The sequence below is a fragment of the Electrona antarctica genome (assembly GCF_951216825.1).
Source record: "Electrona antarctica genome assembly, chromosome: 5".
NCBI lineage: Eukaryota > Metazoa > Chordata > Actinopteri > Myctophiformes > Myctophidae > Electrona > Electrona antarctica.
Genome location: NC_136810.1, coordinates 50,165,540 through 50,183,096, shown reverse-complemented (window position 1 = coordinate 50,183,096; position 17,557 = coordinate 50,165,540). Strand labels below are relative to the sequence as shown.

At 42.8% G+C, this 17,557-nt stretch overlaps 1 protein-coding gene across 1 annotated transcript; it reads left to right on the top strand.

The window, feature by feature from the left end:
• Positions 1-1,560: 1,560 nt before the first annotated feature.
• ca5a (carbonic anhydrase Va) lies at positions 1,561-16,705 on the top strand. The gene is made up of 7 exons (XM_079500619.1): positions 1,561-2,116; positions 7,233-7,430; positions 10,215-10,333; positions 13,265-13,360; positions 14,357-14,419; positions 15,796-15,954; positions 16,515-16,705. Exons 1-7 carry the CDS (start codon positions 1,948-1,950, stop codon positions 16,671-16,673), a joined length of 963 nt encoding a protein of 320 aa, XP_079356745.1. The 5' UTR covers positions 1,561-1,947; the 3' UTR covers positions 16,674-16,705.
• Positions 16,706-17,557: the final 852 nt, after the last annotated feature.

The following is a 17,557-nucleotide window of genomic DNA, read 5'->3' as shown; positions in this document are numbered from 1 at the left end:
TATTTTTACCTTGTTTATAAATTATTTGTCTCTTAACTTTGGAACACCATGCACTGTTTGTGATACATGCATGGAATGTGTGAGATTTAATGAACAGGATGCATTAGCAATTTGGCGTGCCAGGCCCCAATCAATATTTTTCAGGGTTCAAAAACTACAGATATAGACATGCAGTCTATTTGGGTGTTTTTTTTAACCCAATATCACCATTCTTCCATTCTCGCCATTTGACCTCGAGTGTCCGGTTTTATGATAGCCTACTTACTATTAGTTTAATCCAGACAGAGTATTATAACAGTCTTAGCCCTTGAGAAATGTATAGTTTAGTTTATCTAAATGTGCAGGATGTCACATATACACAAATATCTGAATAACATTTGATTTATTCTCATTTTAAGAGGTTTCCACCAGCAAATCAGGTTCAGATCATGATGTTAGTTAGTACATGTTTGTTTGCTTATGACGCATGCAAATACTTTTCTCTGTTCGTTTGTGTTAGGGATTAAAGTTTGAAAGTCAGTCACCATGCATGTGGTTGAGACATTCCTGTACTGGGTCTGGGTAAACTAGTAACATGCACACTGCACGCATTGTCCTCAGGTTTATGAGGTAAAGAGAGATTAGATGCACACACACGTGACACACACACACACTTGTCCTTGACCGTACAGTTTGTTTTGAACATGTGTTCATTCATGCCCTAAATCAGTGGCTCTCAACCAGTGGTCCTTGAGGGGGTTCCATGTGGTCCCCGCAGCTAAATGATGGAGAGTTGGTAATTGCATGGTCACCAAATGGACCCTTATATATACAGATCTTTAACTAAAATTAAACCTTCATTTTACACTCAAGAGTTAATTAATTTTAAACATCTGCAAAGTTAATTTACAAGACGTCTACACAATTAGAGAATGTGGAAGAATTGTTATTTTGGTCAACTTTTGCCCGTTATCATTCTCTCCTGTGGTATAGGGCAGGCCTACCAACACCAATACAGACAGCATGGAAGTTTAAATCTGCAAGGTGCAAGGTTAAATCTAATTAAATATTGGTCCGTGGCTCAAATGTAGAATAAATAATGGGCATTGAATATGAAAAGGGTTGTTGAAAACCACTGCCCTATATAAGTAAAGTCAGTTCAGGTTCCATACATTCGTGAGTATCTGTCCCAGACGGAACATTAGTTAATAATACACACAACAACAACACTTTTCAATAACAAAGGTTAGCTATTGATATAGGTTAGTGTGTTATCAGTGATCACGCCATTTGATGTCATGACTGAATTGTTATTATGGTGTACTGTAGTTACTACACTGTAGGCTATAGGTTAGTGTGTTATCAGTGATCACGCCATTTGATGTCATTACTGAATTGTTATTATGGTGCACTGTAGTTACTACACTGTAGGCTAATATTGTGAAGTAGATAAGGATGAGAGCATGTGCGTTGTGCGTGCATCATCACAAACGCCCCTACGCCGATTGGTCGGTTTGCCATGTGGCGACCACCCCCTTCGTCCCACTCCTCTCCGGCCATCATGCCGTATGGCGGCCTGTCTGTTCTGTCTACTACCATTTATATTTGAATTGCTGCCCTGCCTTTTGAAGGGCACGTCAAAACAGATAATAACTTTAGCTAAACGCGGAACCGGTTGAACGGGTCGTGCCATAATGCTTTTGAATGTATAACGCATCATCGCCAACTGCCAAGAAGAGAAGAAAAGAGTCGAATATTTTCTCCACCTCCTTCGACAACAGCAACTGGCCTGGAAACGAGTTGTTGTTGTGAAATCGACGGGGTTGCTGCTCGTAAAAAGGAAAAGACAGAGAAATCCCCCCACCACCGATCGACCTGCCACGGCTGCTTGATCTTTACCCCGTTCTTTCTTTATCTTCTGGTTGCATTCCCCCTCCTACAGTAGCTACAGCTGGATCAACAAACAACATGGTGACATTATTGTCATCTCTCGCCAGACCGCTATCTCGCCAGCTTCATCGACAGCTCGTCAGACATGAAGCATGCAGGATCCGGGGTCAGCACCAGCAGCGCTTCATCCCCGTCAGACAATACTGCGGGCTCACGGCGTGTTCCAGCAAATATGTGCTGTCACAGAGTAAGTATACCCTCCGGTAGCTATTATTGGAGCCACACAACAGACACATGGGTTGTTAAATATAGCTGGTGATAGCCATTATTATGTTGTTATTGACACTGACAGCCATGAGCCATGGATGTGCTGAATGATGATAGTATGCCCATCTTTCCACCACCCTGGCTGCTTCACATACATCACATTCGATGTCACATACATGTCTATGTCTATTATATAAATGACATGTTAAATGTATGTCATTGGTTTCGTTTAATTGCTCGGTACAGTTTTTTTCCCTTCTTCTTTTTTTCATGTCAAAGCATGCCTGAAGAGCGCATTATTTACTTTTTGCATACAGTGTATCACTGCTTGGCTGTCAGGTCATGCGTTTTTTCTTTATTGCCCACCTCCTGTCGGGATTGTCGCAATTTGTCGGGCACGACGATGTTATAAATATAAAACAATCGTTCCCTGTTGGCAAGTTCCGGGTCCAGGCTTCATCTATTCTAGACGTATAGACAAGATGTGGGTGAGGAATAGATCCTTCGATGTTTCTATTCTCTGAAAATGTTGTTCTTTTGGGTCCCTAATCTGATCCCGAGACATAGTTAACAGATTGAGATGATCCTGTTTGATTAATCAGCATAGCTGCATGGAGAAAGCAACATCCTAAGTAGTTTGGTTTTGTGCATTTTGTAGGCTTGTAGCTACATACATGATTTGCTACACATTTCCAAGATGGTTGTTGTTGGATATCTACATTAGACTACTTGTCTAGACTAGCATGGGTCAGCTCAGACTCCTAGAGGGTCCTCAGGGGTACTACAGGGTGCTACAGTTGTATGATAAAGGGGGAGGGGTTAGGGGAGGGGATGATGCTTTTTTCATTGGCACGTTTGACTGTCAAGCAAGGTTTCAGCCTCCAGGAAGAAACCCTAAATACAAAGGGAAGACATCATTGCACATAACAACCACTGACACCAAGGGGTCTAATGAAGTACTGTCGCCTCATAAACACATGAAAAACTGGAAAAAATACAAACATCACTGCACTCCATGTCTCCATCTTTACTACCGCAGTCGACCAAAGTGGTGCACACTGCACAGGTCAAACAAGAAACAATACAACAAAACAATATAATAATGCCATGCATACTGCATCATTGTATTGTTTCTGTAATTGAATACACCAGATTAAAATTATAAGATTAAAATAAAGAAATACACAAACAATCAATCCAACGGGATATGATCAAATTAAGCTCGGCTGTGATTAAAAGCCAAGTCGAAAAAGTGGGTCTTAATTAAGTAAACACTTAAACCTTGATGGACTGGGCAGAGTTAATTAATGTGAAGGGGAAGGTCATTCCAGAGCCCCCCTAGAGGCAGGCTCACATGGAGGCAACCCATAGGCACTTCCATACCAGTCTAAGTTTCATGGATGGCTTTCTCTGCTTCATCTCTCTCTCATCTAGAGGAATATTGGTTTCTATTTCATTCTAGTGCTCGCCTCGGAGTGCCCACGGAATGTTGGATACATCCAATACTAGATTGTCTGGCAAGGCACGACTTTTATGCCACACCCCAACACATAAAGATTTTGTCTTGTTCCTCATCTTCTGCCAGCTCAAGGCGCACATGGCGGGCTATTTTTAAGTGGAGAAACAGTTAAGGACCACAGCACTTTCAAGTTCAACCAAGAGAAACTTGAGTTCATATTTAACTTTAACAAGACTTTTAAAGTGCTATTTAAGAATGGCTTTTTTGTTTAGTTGTTTTGCTCATACAAACCTATGTCTTGAATAGACCTGTCTGTCCACATGCCTGGCTTAGCATATGTCTATAGTCTACTGTACACACCACTGTTTGTCAGAACCATTTTGGAGTCGCAGACCCATTTTTAGTTTAGTTTTTTTCCAGTGAATCTTTTACATTAAAGGTAGGGTAAATGATATTTTTTGGTTAAAACAGTTTTTTATTAAAAGGTTAAAACTATATTCTGATAGTAATCATTGCTATAGAGTGTTGGTTTAGTAACAGAGGTTACCAGCTCTCCAGCTCTTTAATAAACAGAAAATACATTTCAGCCAGTATGGTACCCATTCATCAATCACCATCTTAAGTTTTATAGTGTTCCACTTTCAAGATAATGAACCCTTATAACTGCTCCCAATGAGCAGGTTGATGATGGGTAACTGGAAGGCTCACCCCAAAACATGCTCGCCCCCATTTTTTCCGCGGACCAGCGGTTCTTGTACTCTTGTTTTAGTTTTACTGAGGATAAGGTTAGAAATAAGGTTTTGTCAAAGTTTTATTGAGGTTAAGTTTAGGAATAAGGTTAGGTTTTGGCACCGTTTTACTGAGGTTACGTTTAGGAATGTGTTTTGGGGCGAGCGTTTTGGTATGCATTGGTTTCCTCCTCCACCAGTGTGTGAATCTGAATATAATGCACATTGTAAAGCGCTTTCGCACCTTAGAGTATATATTAATAGAGACGGCACCGGATGTATCCTCCCATCCACTTGCATTAAGTTGCTCAAAAGCGCATGAGGCGATTTCACTCCTCCTTCTGGGTAGGAACAGAGTGCATTCTGGGATGGATTGGACCCAAACACATGAACGCGCTGCTGTTGACTATCATTGCACGCGTTCACGTATGAAACAGCGTTCACGTGTCATCATGAACGTGCGCAATGATGGCCAACGGACCAGCGCGTTCATGGGTTTGGGTCCAAACTGCAATACCAAATTCGGCCACTATGTCCATTTCACCTCAGGGTTTCCTCCGGGTGCCGTCTCTATTAATATATACTCTTAAGTTTCGCACGCACTATTACATACAGTATATGTTCAGCAAATTAGGAGGAGCCTACCTTCCCTGCCGTTCATTCCCTGCCGCTGACAGAGATCTCCGTCAAGTCTAATCCAACGCTTCACTGCCGATGGTGGAGATCTCCGTCATGTGGTCTTTTCAGTGGTTTGATAGGTCGCACTCTTGGCCAACGTATGAATGGTTCTAGGTTGCTAAGCAACGGATTCAACGGATTCCGCCTGCCATTCGCCTCCACGTTATCAGATAAGATTTACAAAAATGCATTTATCTCGGATTATTTTCCCAGATTGCGTTTTTGGTCTAAATACGTTTTATTAAACGGCCTAAAGATGATCGTCCGTCACAACACACAGCGTTCTTTTTTTCCCTTCCTGGTGGGCCTTCAAAATAATTAATTGATACCTGCTAGTTAATGTGTTAATATGAAGGTGCAGTAATTTGGCTAATAAATCAGTGCCACTTAAAAAAATATGAAATGTGTTTGTCTTTAAAATAATATTTGATGAACACTTTTTTCCATTAAGTGTCACTGTCAGGCGGAGGGAGGGAGGGTGGGGGGTGGGTGGGAGGCAGGAGGTCGTCCTCTAGGGAAGAAAAAAAACCTAATACCCCCTAATTTCTATTTTCTCCCTGTATATAGGCGATATACTGTATGTTGTGACCAACTGCTGCTGGTATGAACAATAAAAAACCATAAATAAAATAAATAAATAATAATATTTCAATACGTCTGCCGACCCCTGTGTGTACACTGTTGTGTGCTCCTCAGTCTTCGTATTCTTTCCTCTGAGACAGTTCTGCCCACCTCCACTCCTCTATTTCCATCAACAAATAAACCTTGGCAATTCCAATGACTGTTAAGAAAGGTCTCTTAATTGTTTCTTTTATACAAACTTCTGGCTGCAGATGTTTTATGAATTTTATTTTCGTAAATCTTTTCTGTCGTACATTTATTTTCCCGGGTCGCACCAGACCCATAATGTGTTGTTGGCCATATAATCGCAATGTCCCCGCGGCCCCGTTCAATTCTGCCTGGAGACAAGTGTTGGCCTTTCTCAATTTCCTGTCTCTCAAAACTGTCCTGTCTAAAAATAATAATAAACATCTGGGAAGAAAAAAAAGTCCACAAGGAACAGAGCCCCGTAGTTGTGATTACACTGTTGTTGTGAATTTCTTGTGAATTTCAAAAGGTGGACAAGAAGGAGAAGGTAAACGCCACTCTTGTGGTCTTGTGGAATGTGGGTGACATTTATCCAGTGAGTTATTGTGAAAAGGTTTCTAAGCGCTTATTGTGTGCTGGCCCTAGGAACACGGAGCCAGTCAGACAACTCCCTGTGGAGGAGTCAGTGAAATCTGATGAAGATCAGACCCCAGTCTGTGAACAGGTCTGTTCACTATGGTCTAGTTTACTGGATGGATAGAGTGGAAAAACAATGAACTATACGTCACTGCACTTGAAAGAAATGCATGGGAAGACACTTCCTCTCTCTCTCTCTCTCTCTCTCTCTCTCTCTCTCTCTCTCTCTCTCTCTCTCTCTCTCTCTCTCTCTCTCTGCATTAATTTCTTTCAAGTAAAGTTTGAAAGTTCACTTGTTCAATTGTACACTTTTTTCCTTTGAGTTTATTTTTTCCAGGAATACCAGCGGACTAAAATGTTTGACTTTTTTTGTTTGTTTTTTTAGATTGTGGGTGCATTTTACAAGATCCAAATAAGAAAGAACGAGACAAGTAATTAGAAAGCAGGCCAGGCCTGTGTCAGTTGATGACCAGGAACGGTTTCTGACCCCCACAAATACAGAGTTCTGAGTTTGTGCCAGGACATTCCATGTGTCACTTTCTGTAAAGCCAGCCCACAACATATTTCTTATTTTGCCATTTCCTTTTAGAAAGGAAAAAAAGGACAGGAGCAAAAGTTATTACTCAGCTTTTCAGCCTTTCTTTCATTTCCTTTCAATCGGGCTCAGGGAAGGAGAAAGGACGTGTGTGTGTGTGTGTGTGTGTGTCTCTGGGCTTCTGTTAGCAGTCAAGGTTTTTGAGACTTATAGACGTCATCTACAGAAGGGGACTTTCTCATTTTGCTTTGTTTTATTTTCAAAAATGGACTGTTGTGGACAAATGCAGGAGGCAGCTGAGAACAACATGAAGAGTAGGTGTCACTGTCAGCATTTTTCTTGTGTTGTGTTGAATAATAGACAACACTGACTCAGCTGCTGGTTTAATCTTCTCTTCATCCTTTCTGCTCTGTGTCTTTCGCTTTGCCCTCTCTCTTTTCATCTTCTTTATTTTCACTCATCTCTCTTCCAGTGCATCCGATGTGGCAGGAGCCTTTGGCAGTGCCAGGAGGTGAGCGTCAGTCTCCCATTGACATTGTGGTGCGGAAGAGCGTCTTCGACCCGGCACTGAAACCTCTCGTTGCCGACTATGACCCGAAGACGTGCCAGCAGATCTGGAACAACGGCTATTCGTTCCTGGTGGAGTATCATGACACCACGGACAAATCCAGTAAGTTGTGTGTTATGGTACTGTGCTGTGGCACTGTGAGTTTCCATGTTGAATTAAACTCCCCCTGGGGTGGGGGAGTCAGCTTTTTCAAAGGGATATTAAGCAAGAGGATATTGTAACTTATGAGCAAGCTCATTTTTAAGCTAATTTGTAAGGATGTTTATAGGTTTCTGCCAGACAGACATCTTTTGTAAATGAATGCCATAACTCACCCTATGACAGCTCAAGCCTATAAGTGTCGCATCGCCAGCTACATTTCTGCTACACTGCTGCCGAGTTGCTGTTGAAGTGTTGTTCAAGTCGCCACACTGTGTAAAATAAAAAGAGTAGACTTAAATAACACAAGGAACTGGTTAACAAGAAGAGTGAGTTCCTCTTACAGAACAGAGCAGGAAGAGAGATGGGTCGTGGAAATGGTGAAACAAAAACACATGATCGCATGGTGCTCCACTGCGTCATTGCTTGGAGCACTGAAATGTGTAAGCCAGCTTTCTTTGTAGCACGTGTCATTTTGTAGCTTGATGCCGCTGGCTGCTTCCATTTAGCCTCAAGCCTGTTGCTTTCTTGCCACTAGTGAAGCATCAGCATTATGTTTCTAAATGACTCTTTAGAAAATAAGAAATTGTAGATAGCTAGTGGCAACTTGGACTGAGTTAACAAGGGAAGGGCTGAACAATAAAGTATTTAATTCCCTTACACTTTGAGCTGAAGCTTAAAAGTTAATGATTTTCACATGAATAGCCTAACCCTAAGTACTGACATGGTATGGGGGGTAATTAATTTCATATGTTGTATTACCAAGTCCTTTTTTAGCAAAAGGCCGATGCACACCTCAGAAGGCTAGTGACAGGTGCATAGGGCAATAGAGCAGACATTAAAAAGGGTATCTTTGAAAAACAAAGAAAAGGTCCTGCACACTGTCGGACACTTGCCAAAAAAAACAAAAAACATTTTTTGCCAAAATGTTGCAAGCAACATTTTTTGCCAAAATGTTGCAAGCAAGTGTCTGACAGTGACCTTTTCTTTGTATTACCAAGTCCCTCTTGGTGGGTCCCTCCTCTCAATTCACCCAATAGAACTAGAGGGAAGTATATGCAATCAGTGTAGGGCCAGACTGGTATATATCGGCAAGACTGATATATTTGCCATTATTTAACCTTTTTTGACTACATCGCTATTGGTAAAATATTGCCACTGCGTCACAAGTTTTATCCATTTTCAACCTGGTGTCCTAATTTTTGGCATTTCAATATAGAGGAAATTCTTGAAAAGTTTTCAACAATAGCAGATCTACAAGCTCACAAGCTTGTAGACCGGCTATTTTTGAAAATGTTTGGACAGCGCTCAAGTGGTTAAAATGAAATAAAGTTGAATCAAATCCATGTTTTTGATTAAAAATAAATTGATTAAATATAGGTCATAACATGGTAATCAGTAGGGGTGTGCTGAAATATCGATATGGCGATATATATCGATACGTCCTCCCGTGATAAATTTAAAAAAAAGTCTCCAAACAGCTTTGTGGGAATACAAAATGCTGCATTTTTTCAGTTCCAAGTATTTTGTAGTTGCAGATATCGTGATATATCGTAGATGAAATTTCATACAATATATCGATATATCGCAATATATCGAATATCGTGATATTATCGGTATTGAGGGCCTAATATCGCGATATATATCGTATCATGAGGAACCCATATCGTCCCACCCCTAGTAATCAGTGGTCTTGGACAATATTGAGATAGGCATCAGACCCACTCTGGCATCGGTCGGGCTCTAAAGGCTCATACATGCTCCAGTTTTAGGTGATAAGTTATCACCTTCACCCATCACCGTCACCTAACGAGTCGAGGCCATCATACTCGCGGTGATGTCCTTAAGCATTGACCCCGCCTCCCTCTGGTTCAGATGCAAAACCCCCATGCCTGCAAAACCGCCCACCCAACTTGTAGACCAATCAGTGAACGGGGTGATGGCTCCAGAGTGAAAGGACTTGTCTGATAGTAAAAACAGAGAGATGTGTCGGGGTCTGCGGTGATAGCTGATCACCGCAGCGAATGACGTAATGTTGTAGTTCTCTAACCCTACTACACCGCAGTGATAAGCTATCACCACAAACTGGAGTATGAATGAGCGGGGAAAAAAACAGCTGCCTCGTGCCACATGGAAGTGGTGACTGTCATGTGACTTGCCTGCTTTATCTGATATCAAACAGTAACAGTCAGTCAATGTCTAGAGTAGACTATGCAGGGCACTGCAGGCATAGTCATTGGAATGTAGTAAAATACTTGGTTTCCTCACTTGACATGACTTAATTGTCATGACTCAAATTATAGCTTTTTTAATGAACTTATATTGTTCAGCAGTGAGGGGATTTTGACTCGACATAGGTCTGCTGGACATTCAGATTGAGGTTTTAAACTTTACAGAACAGACAACATCCTACCCTCAAACATCTCTTTATTTTGTATCCGTTAGTTTTATTGAGCACTGATAACTCTCTGAGCATTTGACTGGTGCCATTAAACCATTAAGTATTGGTTTACACTAGTCATATGAATTGTTTTACACAGCAGAACCGTTTTACTGAATTTGGTTAATTAGTAAAATAATACACAACGCAAGATCCAATGCAGCCATCCCTCTAACCTAATTATATAAAAATATGCTTACAGGAATTGTGGCATTAATATTTCCATTTAACAGAATGTGAAACAGTCGCTCCTTTTATATGATTCATGTAGTTTTTCCATTCTGTTTTCTTCCTCCTTCCTGGTGCAGCGCTGAGAGGGGGCCCCCTGGAGGACAAATACAGGCTGTGTCAGTTCCACTTCCACTGGGGTGAAAGTAATGCCTGGGGGTCAGAGCACACTGTAGACAGGAAGCTCTTCCCTGCAGAGGTAGGTTTTCTTTTTATTTTCATTCATTTTTTTCTATTTTAAGTCATAGCAGAGCAAACGCTTAAAATGAGGTTGTCCTGTGGGATGGGTTGGACTATTTGTGTTTTATTGGCAACAGAGTTCTTGCATCTAAGAAACGGACAGATTTCTGTCAGAACACAGCTTGATTACGATGGATATGTCTCATGTGTAATAACTAATAACCAAAAGACATGATGCTTAGTTTGCAACAACAGCGTACAGAGGAGTCTCCACTCTGCTGAACCTTGCATAACGCATATAAGCAAGGCATTACACGATATGAGCTACATACTATACGTAGGCCGATAGAGGTGGCACTTGGATCATTGGATCTCTGTAGCGCGCTATGCAGTGAGGAGGTAGACACATGGATAACAGCCAAGTGCACATGGTGGTTTGTTACGCGTGTCCCTGTCGGGGGGCATACGTTAGTCCGACGTACCAATAGTCTGACATAGACAGTTAAGAATCGCCCGTGACTCCGACATACATGGCCGGTTAAGACTCACCCGTGGCTTCTGCGTGCGGTTAGAGTTAGGTTAGGGCCAGGGTAGTGTGTCGGACTATTAGGAGGTCGGACCAATGATATCAGAGGACAGACAGGCAGACAGGCAGACAGACAGACAGGCAGAGACAGAATGTGCTTGCTTGTGAGTAAACCACACTCTACCCAAGGCCATTTGTTTTAATGCATGTCAGTCAGCATTTATAGCATCTTCATCCAAAACACTTTACAATGTGCATTCAATTTACACATTCACAGTACACACACATTTATACACCAACGGCAGAGGAAACAATGCAGGGCACCTGCTCATCGTAAGTAATTATGGGGTTAGTCCGTGTCTTGCGCAAGGACACTAACACTAAAGGCACTGACCCTGGAGAAACCCGGGATCGAACTGGAAACTCCACATCTATATTATTTTCTTCTTTTTGTGTTCTATTATATTGTTTCATACGTCCACAGACAGGGGGCTGGCGTTTTTACACCAAGTATGAATCAAACCCCCTAAATATGACATAACGTGACATTGCCTTTTCTCCTCTACCCGTCTGCCGGTGAGTTTACGGCGCAAACGTCACCGTCTTTGCTGTACCGTATAGGTCCCACCTACCTCTTTCTTGGAAGAAGGAAACACTATTTTCACGTGTTGTTTCCATTCACTCCATTGCGTAACAGCCACTTGTTACAGTGTGTGGCCATGTGTGAGTTCCTGACACAGGCCTATATTGGTTCAGGTGATGGGAATGTACCCATGTCATGGTTCACATCCCTCAACACACTCGGGTGTCGAGTATTGTGGAAAGAGGATCACATTACAGTCCAACTGGCTGGTGACATTGTTCCGTGTGTGTGCGTGTGTGCGTGTGTGTGCGTGCGTGCGTGCGCGTGTCTTTTTGTGAGTGTTGAGCACTGATCCGCAGTCATCAATGATATAACAATGATATAATGTAGACCTCATTTGCCCTCAGAGGAGTCACAGTCATCATAGCCAGACTGACTGTGCCTGACCTAGTTCTGGGATAGATAGTACAGTACATTTATGGCTGGGTCTCTGTCCATTCATGTGCCAAGGGAATGTTAACAGGTCCCGTCCATCCGACGTGCCCACACGTCATAAGCAATCCAACCGACGGGGTGCTTTGACGTGTGTACACGTCCTAGCACATCTTCAATTATATCGAACGAGAGAAGAATATTCTGAAATATTTTGTTTTTGGACTCCAAGGCCACCATATGCTTCGCTCTTCGTTCACCCCCGGTCCAGGTCACGTCCTAGTTTACCCCTGCAGAAAGAATGCCTCGTATCTCCTAATCTAGGGCGCTCTCCGTGGTTTCGATCAGATGGATACTAAGCTCTTCATTTCCGACTTCTCACCTGCCTCTTGTTCAAAAATATGAACGTGAGGGATCATCAGCGATTATTATCAGGTTCTTAGCGAGGTATGCTGATCTCCTAACAACTGATCTCCTAACAACAAACACGACAGTTTAGCAATTCCTTTGTGTATAAGAGCTTATTTATCGTTTCCATTCCTGCTGGCAACAAATACTTCCCTTGGTGTTGGTAACTCACATTAAGCATATCAACATCTAGAATCCAAATGCCTGAAACTCAGTTTGTGTAGCTGTCTTATAAGTAGGCTGACTGTAAAATGATAGCAGTCAGCAAGCATGCAATCAGCTTGTCTCCATTTCCAGGGTTATGTGAGTCCCTATCTCCTCCTTGGGTGGACCTATGATCCCAAATTGAGGGAAATAGGATCTGTCTGTTGGTGTGAGTGCTAATAGGCATGCATGTGTTTTGTTTAGGGTCTGTTGTTGGTGGGAGATTGGTGGGAGTCTGGATTGGAACGTTGGATGTTTTCAGACTGTAATGAAGAAAGAAAGGGAATAGGGAATGTGGTTTTTTTATTCATTTGTTTGGCAGTAGATACATAATACATAAACACTTATGTTTGACTCGAGACATTATTGTCTGTAGTTGTTTGTTGGCTGTTGTTTTTACAGCATGGCCCCACAGAGGCCTGCCATCTAGAACAGTGTCTGTTTGTTCGAAGCTAATCTGGCATGCATGCATCGGTCATTGCCAAATTGCATGTGTACACTGCCAGTAAGTTTAGCTCCAGTAACTATTTTCACATGTAATTTATACTGAAATGGAAGTAAATGGGCACTGATCAGGCTGAATCATTTACCAAATTGGAGTCACATGCTGGCCAAATGAAGTCCAAGATCCACATCGGTTCCCATGCGGATCCCGAGATCGACACGATTGGATTTTTCTTGTCTCCCACATTCACGGGAAACAATCTATAAGACATGCACACACATTAACCTGTTTAGTCTCTCATATTTTATTCATGGGTTGTTTGTATTGATTGACTCTGTAATTATGTTCCCAGCTCCATCTGGTCCATTGGAACTCGGACAAGTACAGTCTGTTTGAGGAAGCAGTGATGGAGAACAACGGTCTGGCTGTTCTAGGGGTTTTCCTCAAGGTAAGCACAGGTGCACACATACACGGGGAAGCAGATGCTGAGACTATTGTGGTTCCATTGGCGTTGGGTTAAGGTGCAGCTTATTTGTTTGTTTACAAGACAGGCAGACGACCAGCAAAGCTTGTTTTGCTACTACGTGGCTAGCCTCGATACCCAGGCTTTCATTTCGTCTGCGCGAAAAATTAAAGCCTGGATTTACGCATGGGCTGCACTGGCCTAAACGTGGGAGTCAACCCTTCCGCGTAGGCGTCGCTTCAAATTATGTGACGTCAGGGCTCTGAGCGGTGTGCACCCGTCAAAATAACACCGTGAGGAAATTATTACCAGTGGAACTTCAAACGAGGCTATGCGAGGAAAATGAGGAGAATGGCTAAAGAACCCACCACACCGTCTAAGAAAAAAAACAACGTGTGCCGACTCTGTGGAAATAACTTTGACAGTCCGTTAGACCAGTGGTTTCTGCTTCTGGTCGACACAATAACAGTGCTGCACTGGGGGGAGGAGAGACAGGGGCTGGCGGACAGATCGGTGAACCAATGGTGGTGGTGCGTAAATCTGAGCCGCGGCCCTCCCATCTAGGCCAGAAAGGTCTAGCGTTAGCTCAGGCTACTACGTGGCTTATTTCTAAGCTATAATGTTTTCAGATACATATTTTAGCGTGCTGATTAAGTTTAAACAAGTAATACACTGTCTGGATGTCATCTTGAATGAGATTAAAAATGGAATGGGAATCAAACGGGTGAATGAAATCAAGGCCTCGTAGTCGACAAAATTGGCTTTTTATGGACTTTTGATGAGTCCATAATGATGACTTTTTCGGAAACCTGACGGAAAAACGCTGCTAAAAGTCCGAAAAACGCAGTAGTGTGCAGGGACCTTAACTGTGGCACGTTATAGTTTGTATGATGAATTACGGTTCTTTGCATGGATTGCATACCGGTATGTACTATGCACAACTTGCATTACGCTAATATGTGTTTTTTATTCCTTTTTTAGGTGGGAAAGAGACACGAGGGACTTCAGAAGCTAGTGGATGCCCTGCCTGCAGTTAGGCACAAGGTCAGAACACCCATGCACACACAATCCCACACATGCTGTACATACAAGTTGCCTTTTTAGACAGTGTGCTGCAGACGAACACTCTGAACTGTGCTAAGCTATAGCAAATGCTCTTAGTAAAACCCTAAAAGAGAAAATGCGACCATACAAAAATAGGGGGATGAAGAGCAAAAAGGTTATTGTGAAATACCATTAAGATTGAGTTCATTGAGTTAAAGGGGAATACCACTCATTTTCAACATTTTACCATGTCATTAATATACCTTAGAGCTGTTGTGTGGAAACAATAAAAAAGTCACCCCCATTCTGTGTTTCCTAGAAAAATCATTAACAAAAAAATCATTAACATGGTGAAACACATCTTGATGACATCATCAAGATGTGATTCACCATGTTAATGATTTTTTTCAGACCTCCAGTTCTAGGAAACACAGAATACAATACAGAATTCCACAGCTCTAAGGTATATTAATGACATAGTAAAATGTTGAAAATGAGTGGAATGCCCCTTTAATTGAGTTCAAGTTAAAGAGTCTGGCTGCCCTTAATTCCTGAAATCTTAATTCCTGAAATCTTAATTCCTGAAATCTTATCTTTCTGTCCTCATAAGTTTATCTCTAAGCACACCTGATAACGTTTGTCTTCATTTCCCAACTGTACATTTTACTAGCCAAGATAAGTATTTATGTTGACAAGGAGTGTTTTCCTCATAAAGACTTGAAGTGTGGTGATGTTGTTTTTCCCTATACCACCTCACCACGTACACCCTGGCAGCATTGGCTCAGGAGGTAGAATGGCCGTATGGGAACTTTAAGGGTCCCGGTTCGATTCCCCTGCTCCTTGTTAAAAGTGCCTTGTCGTGTCGTGTCGTAAAAAAGCTGTCAAGATAGCAAACGACCCCTCTCATCCACTCTGCAGGGAGTTCGAACTACTTCCCTCTGGTAGACGGTACAAAGTACCAAAAGCTAACCGTAACATTTTTACGGTTACCAAATACCGTACATTTGGTGCCACATACCAAATGCCATTAAGGCACTAAATGATAACATGTCTCGCTAGATTTGTTTGTTTTTCCAATGTATTTGCCACTGTTGTCCTGCACTTTCTTTTTGCCATGAGAAAATAATTGTGTTAAGTGTTGTTGCTGTTGTTGTAACTGTTTGTTTTTTACTGTTGAGACCGAAGACAAATTTCCACACGTGGACAATAAATGAAACTAACTAACTAACTAACTAACTAACTAACTAACTTCATGTCAAAACAAAAGTATTCTTGAGCAAGACATGCTGTTATCAAAAGCTTTGTACCTGTTCCCCTGTTGCCTACCAACATTGATGATCACTGGAAAACATTTGTTTGTTTGTATCCACCAATAGGACAGTGTTGTGGAATTCAACAAGTTTGACCCTGCCTGCCTGTTGCCCGCCAACATCGATGACTACTGGACGTATCATGGCTCTCTGACCACACCCCCTCTGACAGAGGCTGTCACCTGGATCGTTATGAAGCAGCACATAGAAGTCAGCCATGACCAGGTGTGCTAACTGTTACTTCGTAGCACTTAAATCGTCTGGGAACCCCCTGGGGGTCCAGACCAAAGGTTTACTTTAGAACCACTGTGCTAGATGCCTATATTGCCAGCGTAAAGGGACTTGTATTGTTTGACTCATTTTGAATATAACTTAGCTCATTGGTTCTCACCGGGGACCCCCAGGGGTCCTGAAGGGGGCTTCAGGGGGTCCCCAGATCAATGTTGGATAGTCGGAAACCACATGGACCCTTATATGTGGTTGTAACTCTGAGAGTGTACAAATGGAACCAAATGGACCCATAAGGGTTCCATTTGGTTCCATTTGTACACTCTCAGAGTTATGGCGGTCCGTGGTCTAATGCAGGGGTTCTCAAAGTGGGGACACCACAAACTTTGTATGGGGGGGGTCCTTGGCCCAAAATATTTTCAGATGGGGGTCCGTCCGTCCGCGGCCAAATACACGTTCATTTAGAGCTCCTTGACATGAAAGAGTTTGAGAACCACTGACTCAGCTTATTAATCTCTCGATCCGCCATCATGTCCGTTCTGTTTGTCCTCATTAAGCTGGCGGTGTTCCGGAGCCTCCTGTTCACCTCGGCGGAGGAGGAGGTGCAGAGGAGCATGGTCAACAACTTCCGCGTGCAGCAGCCCCTGTGTGGACGCCCCGTCCGCTCCTCCTTCACCCCCTTCCTGCAGGGGGAGGACCACCAGCACACCCACTGAGGCGGGTGGACAGACTGATAGTGTACCCAGACACACGCGCCAGAGAGGCGGCAAGAAAGCGCCTAGAGCAGGCGTCTCTTCCTGGTTTTCCAACAGCAGGTAGATGGAGATGACGCTCGCACGCAGCTGCAACTTAACGCGTCGGCAAAGCGTTTCCGTTGCCGACGCGTCAAGTTGCAGCTGCGCGCGAGCGTCATTTCCATCCACCAGCTGTTTAAAAACCAGGAAAAGACGCCTGCTCTAGACGCTTTCTTGCCGCCTCCTGGCGCGTTTGTCTGGGTGTGCCCAGACACAAACAAACACATGCACACAGACACGCACACACGCCACACACTCCTTACCAACTTACTGTACACACCCCTGGAGAGATCCCAGCACTCAGGGGTGAACAAAGTCTTAATTTTTTTTTTTTTTTTACACAGCCTGGCTGGCTTTGGTCACTGTTGCTGTGGGAAATATGTGTTTGTGACATTAGGAACATTACAAGACGGGATGAGACGGATTTAGCGGTTGTCCCAGCGGTGTGTGATATGTCCTGTTGCACGTCGACCCACGTCGACCCAAGTGATTCACCTGGTTCTATTCAGTGGCCCAAACCACACCAATGGGTCGCCATGCAACTACTCGCAACCGTTTGGTTGCAAGGAGTTACACCCATTTGTGTAGCTTGAGCTTTAAACAGCGGTACTTTTAAAAAAAAGATAATTTAACCAACAAGGGATGATGACGATTGTGGTGGTGGTGGTGGTTGCTTCTGTGGGAGGGAGATGGGACCGTAATATCTTTTATGCATTTTGTCAATCTGACAATATTTATTATGCTCTAATAGTTACAGTACACAGCTACTGTAATGTATGATGTACAGGTGTTCCAAAACATCACCA

Bases quoted from the DNA above. Each gene is read 5' to 3' on its own strand.
- ca5a (XM_079500619.1), top strand. From the start codon at position 1,948: ATGGTGACATTATTGTCATCTCTCGCCAGACCGCTATCTCGCCAGCTT. The intron at 13,361-14,356 runs GTAAGCACAGGT...TTCCTTTTTTAG, and splicing joins TTCTAGGGGTTTTCCTCAAG to GTGGGAAAGAGACACGAGGG. The intron at 15,955-16,514 runs GTGTGCTAACTG...GTCCTCATTAAG, and splicing joins TAGAAGTCAGCCATGACCAG to CTGGCGGTGTTCCGGAGCCT.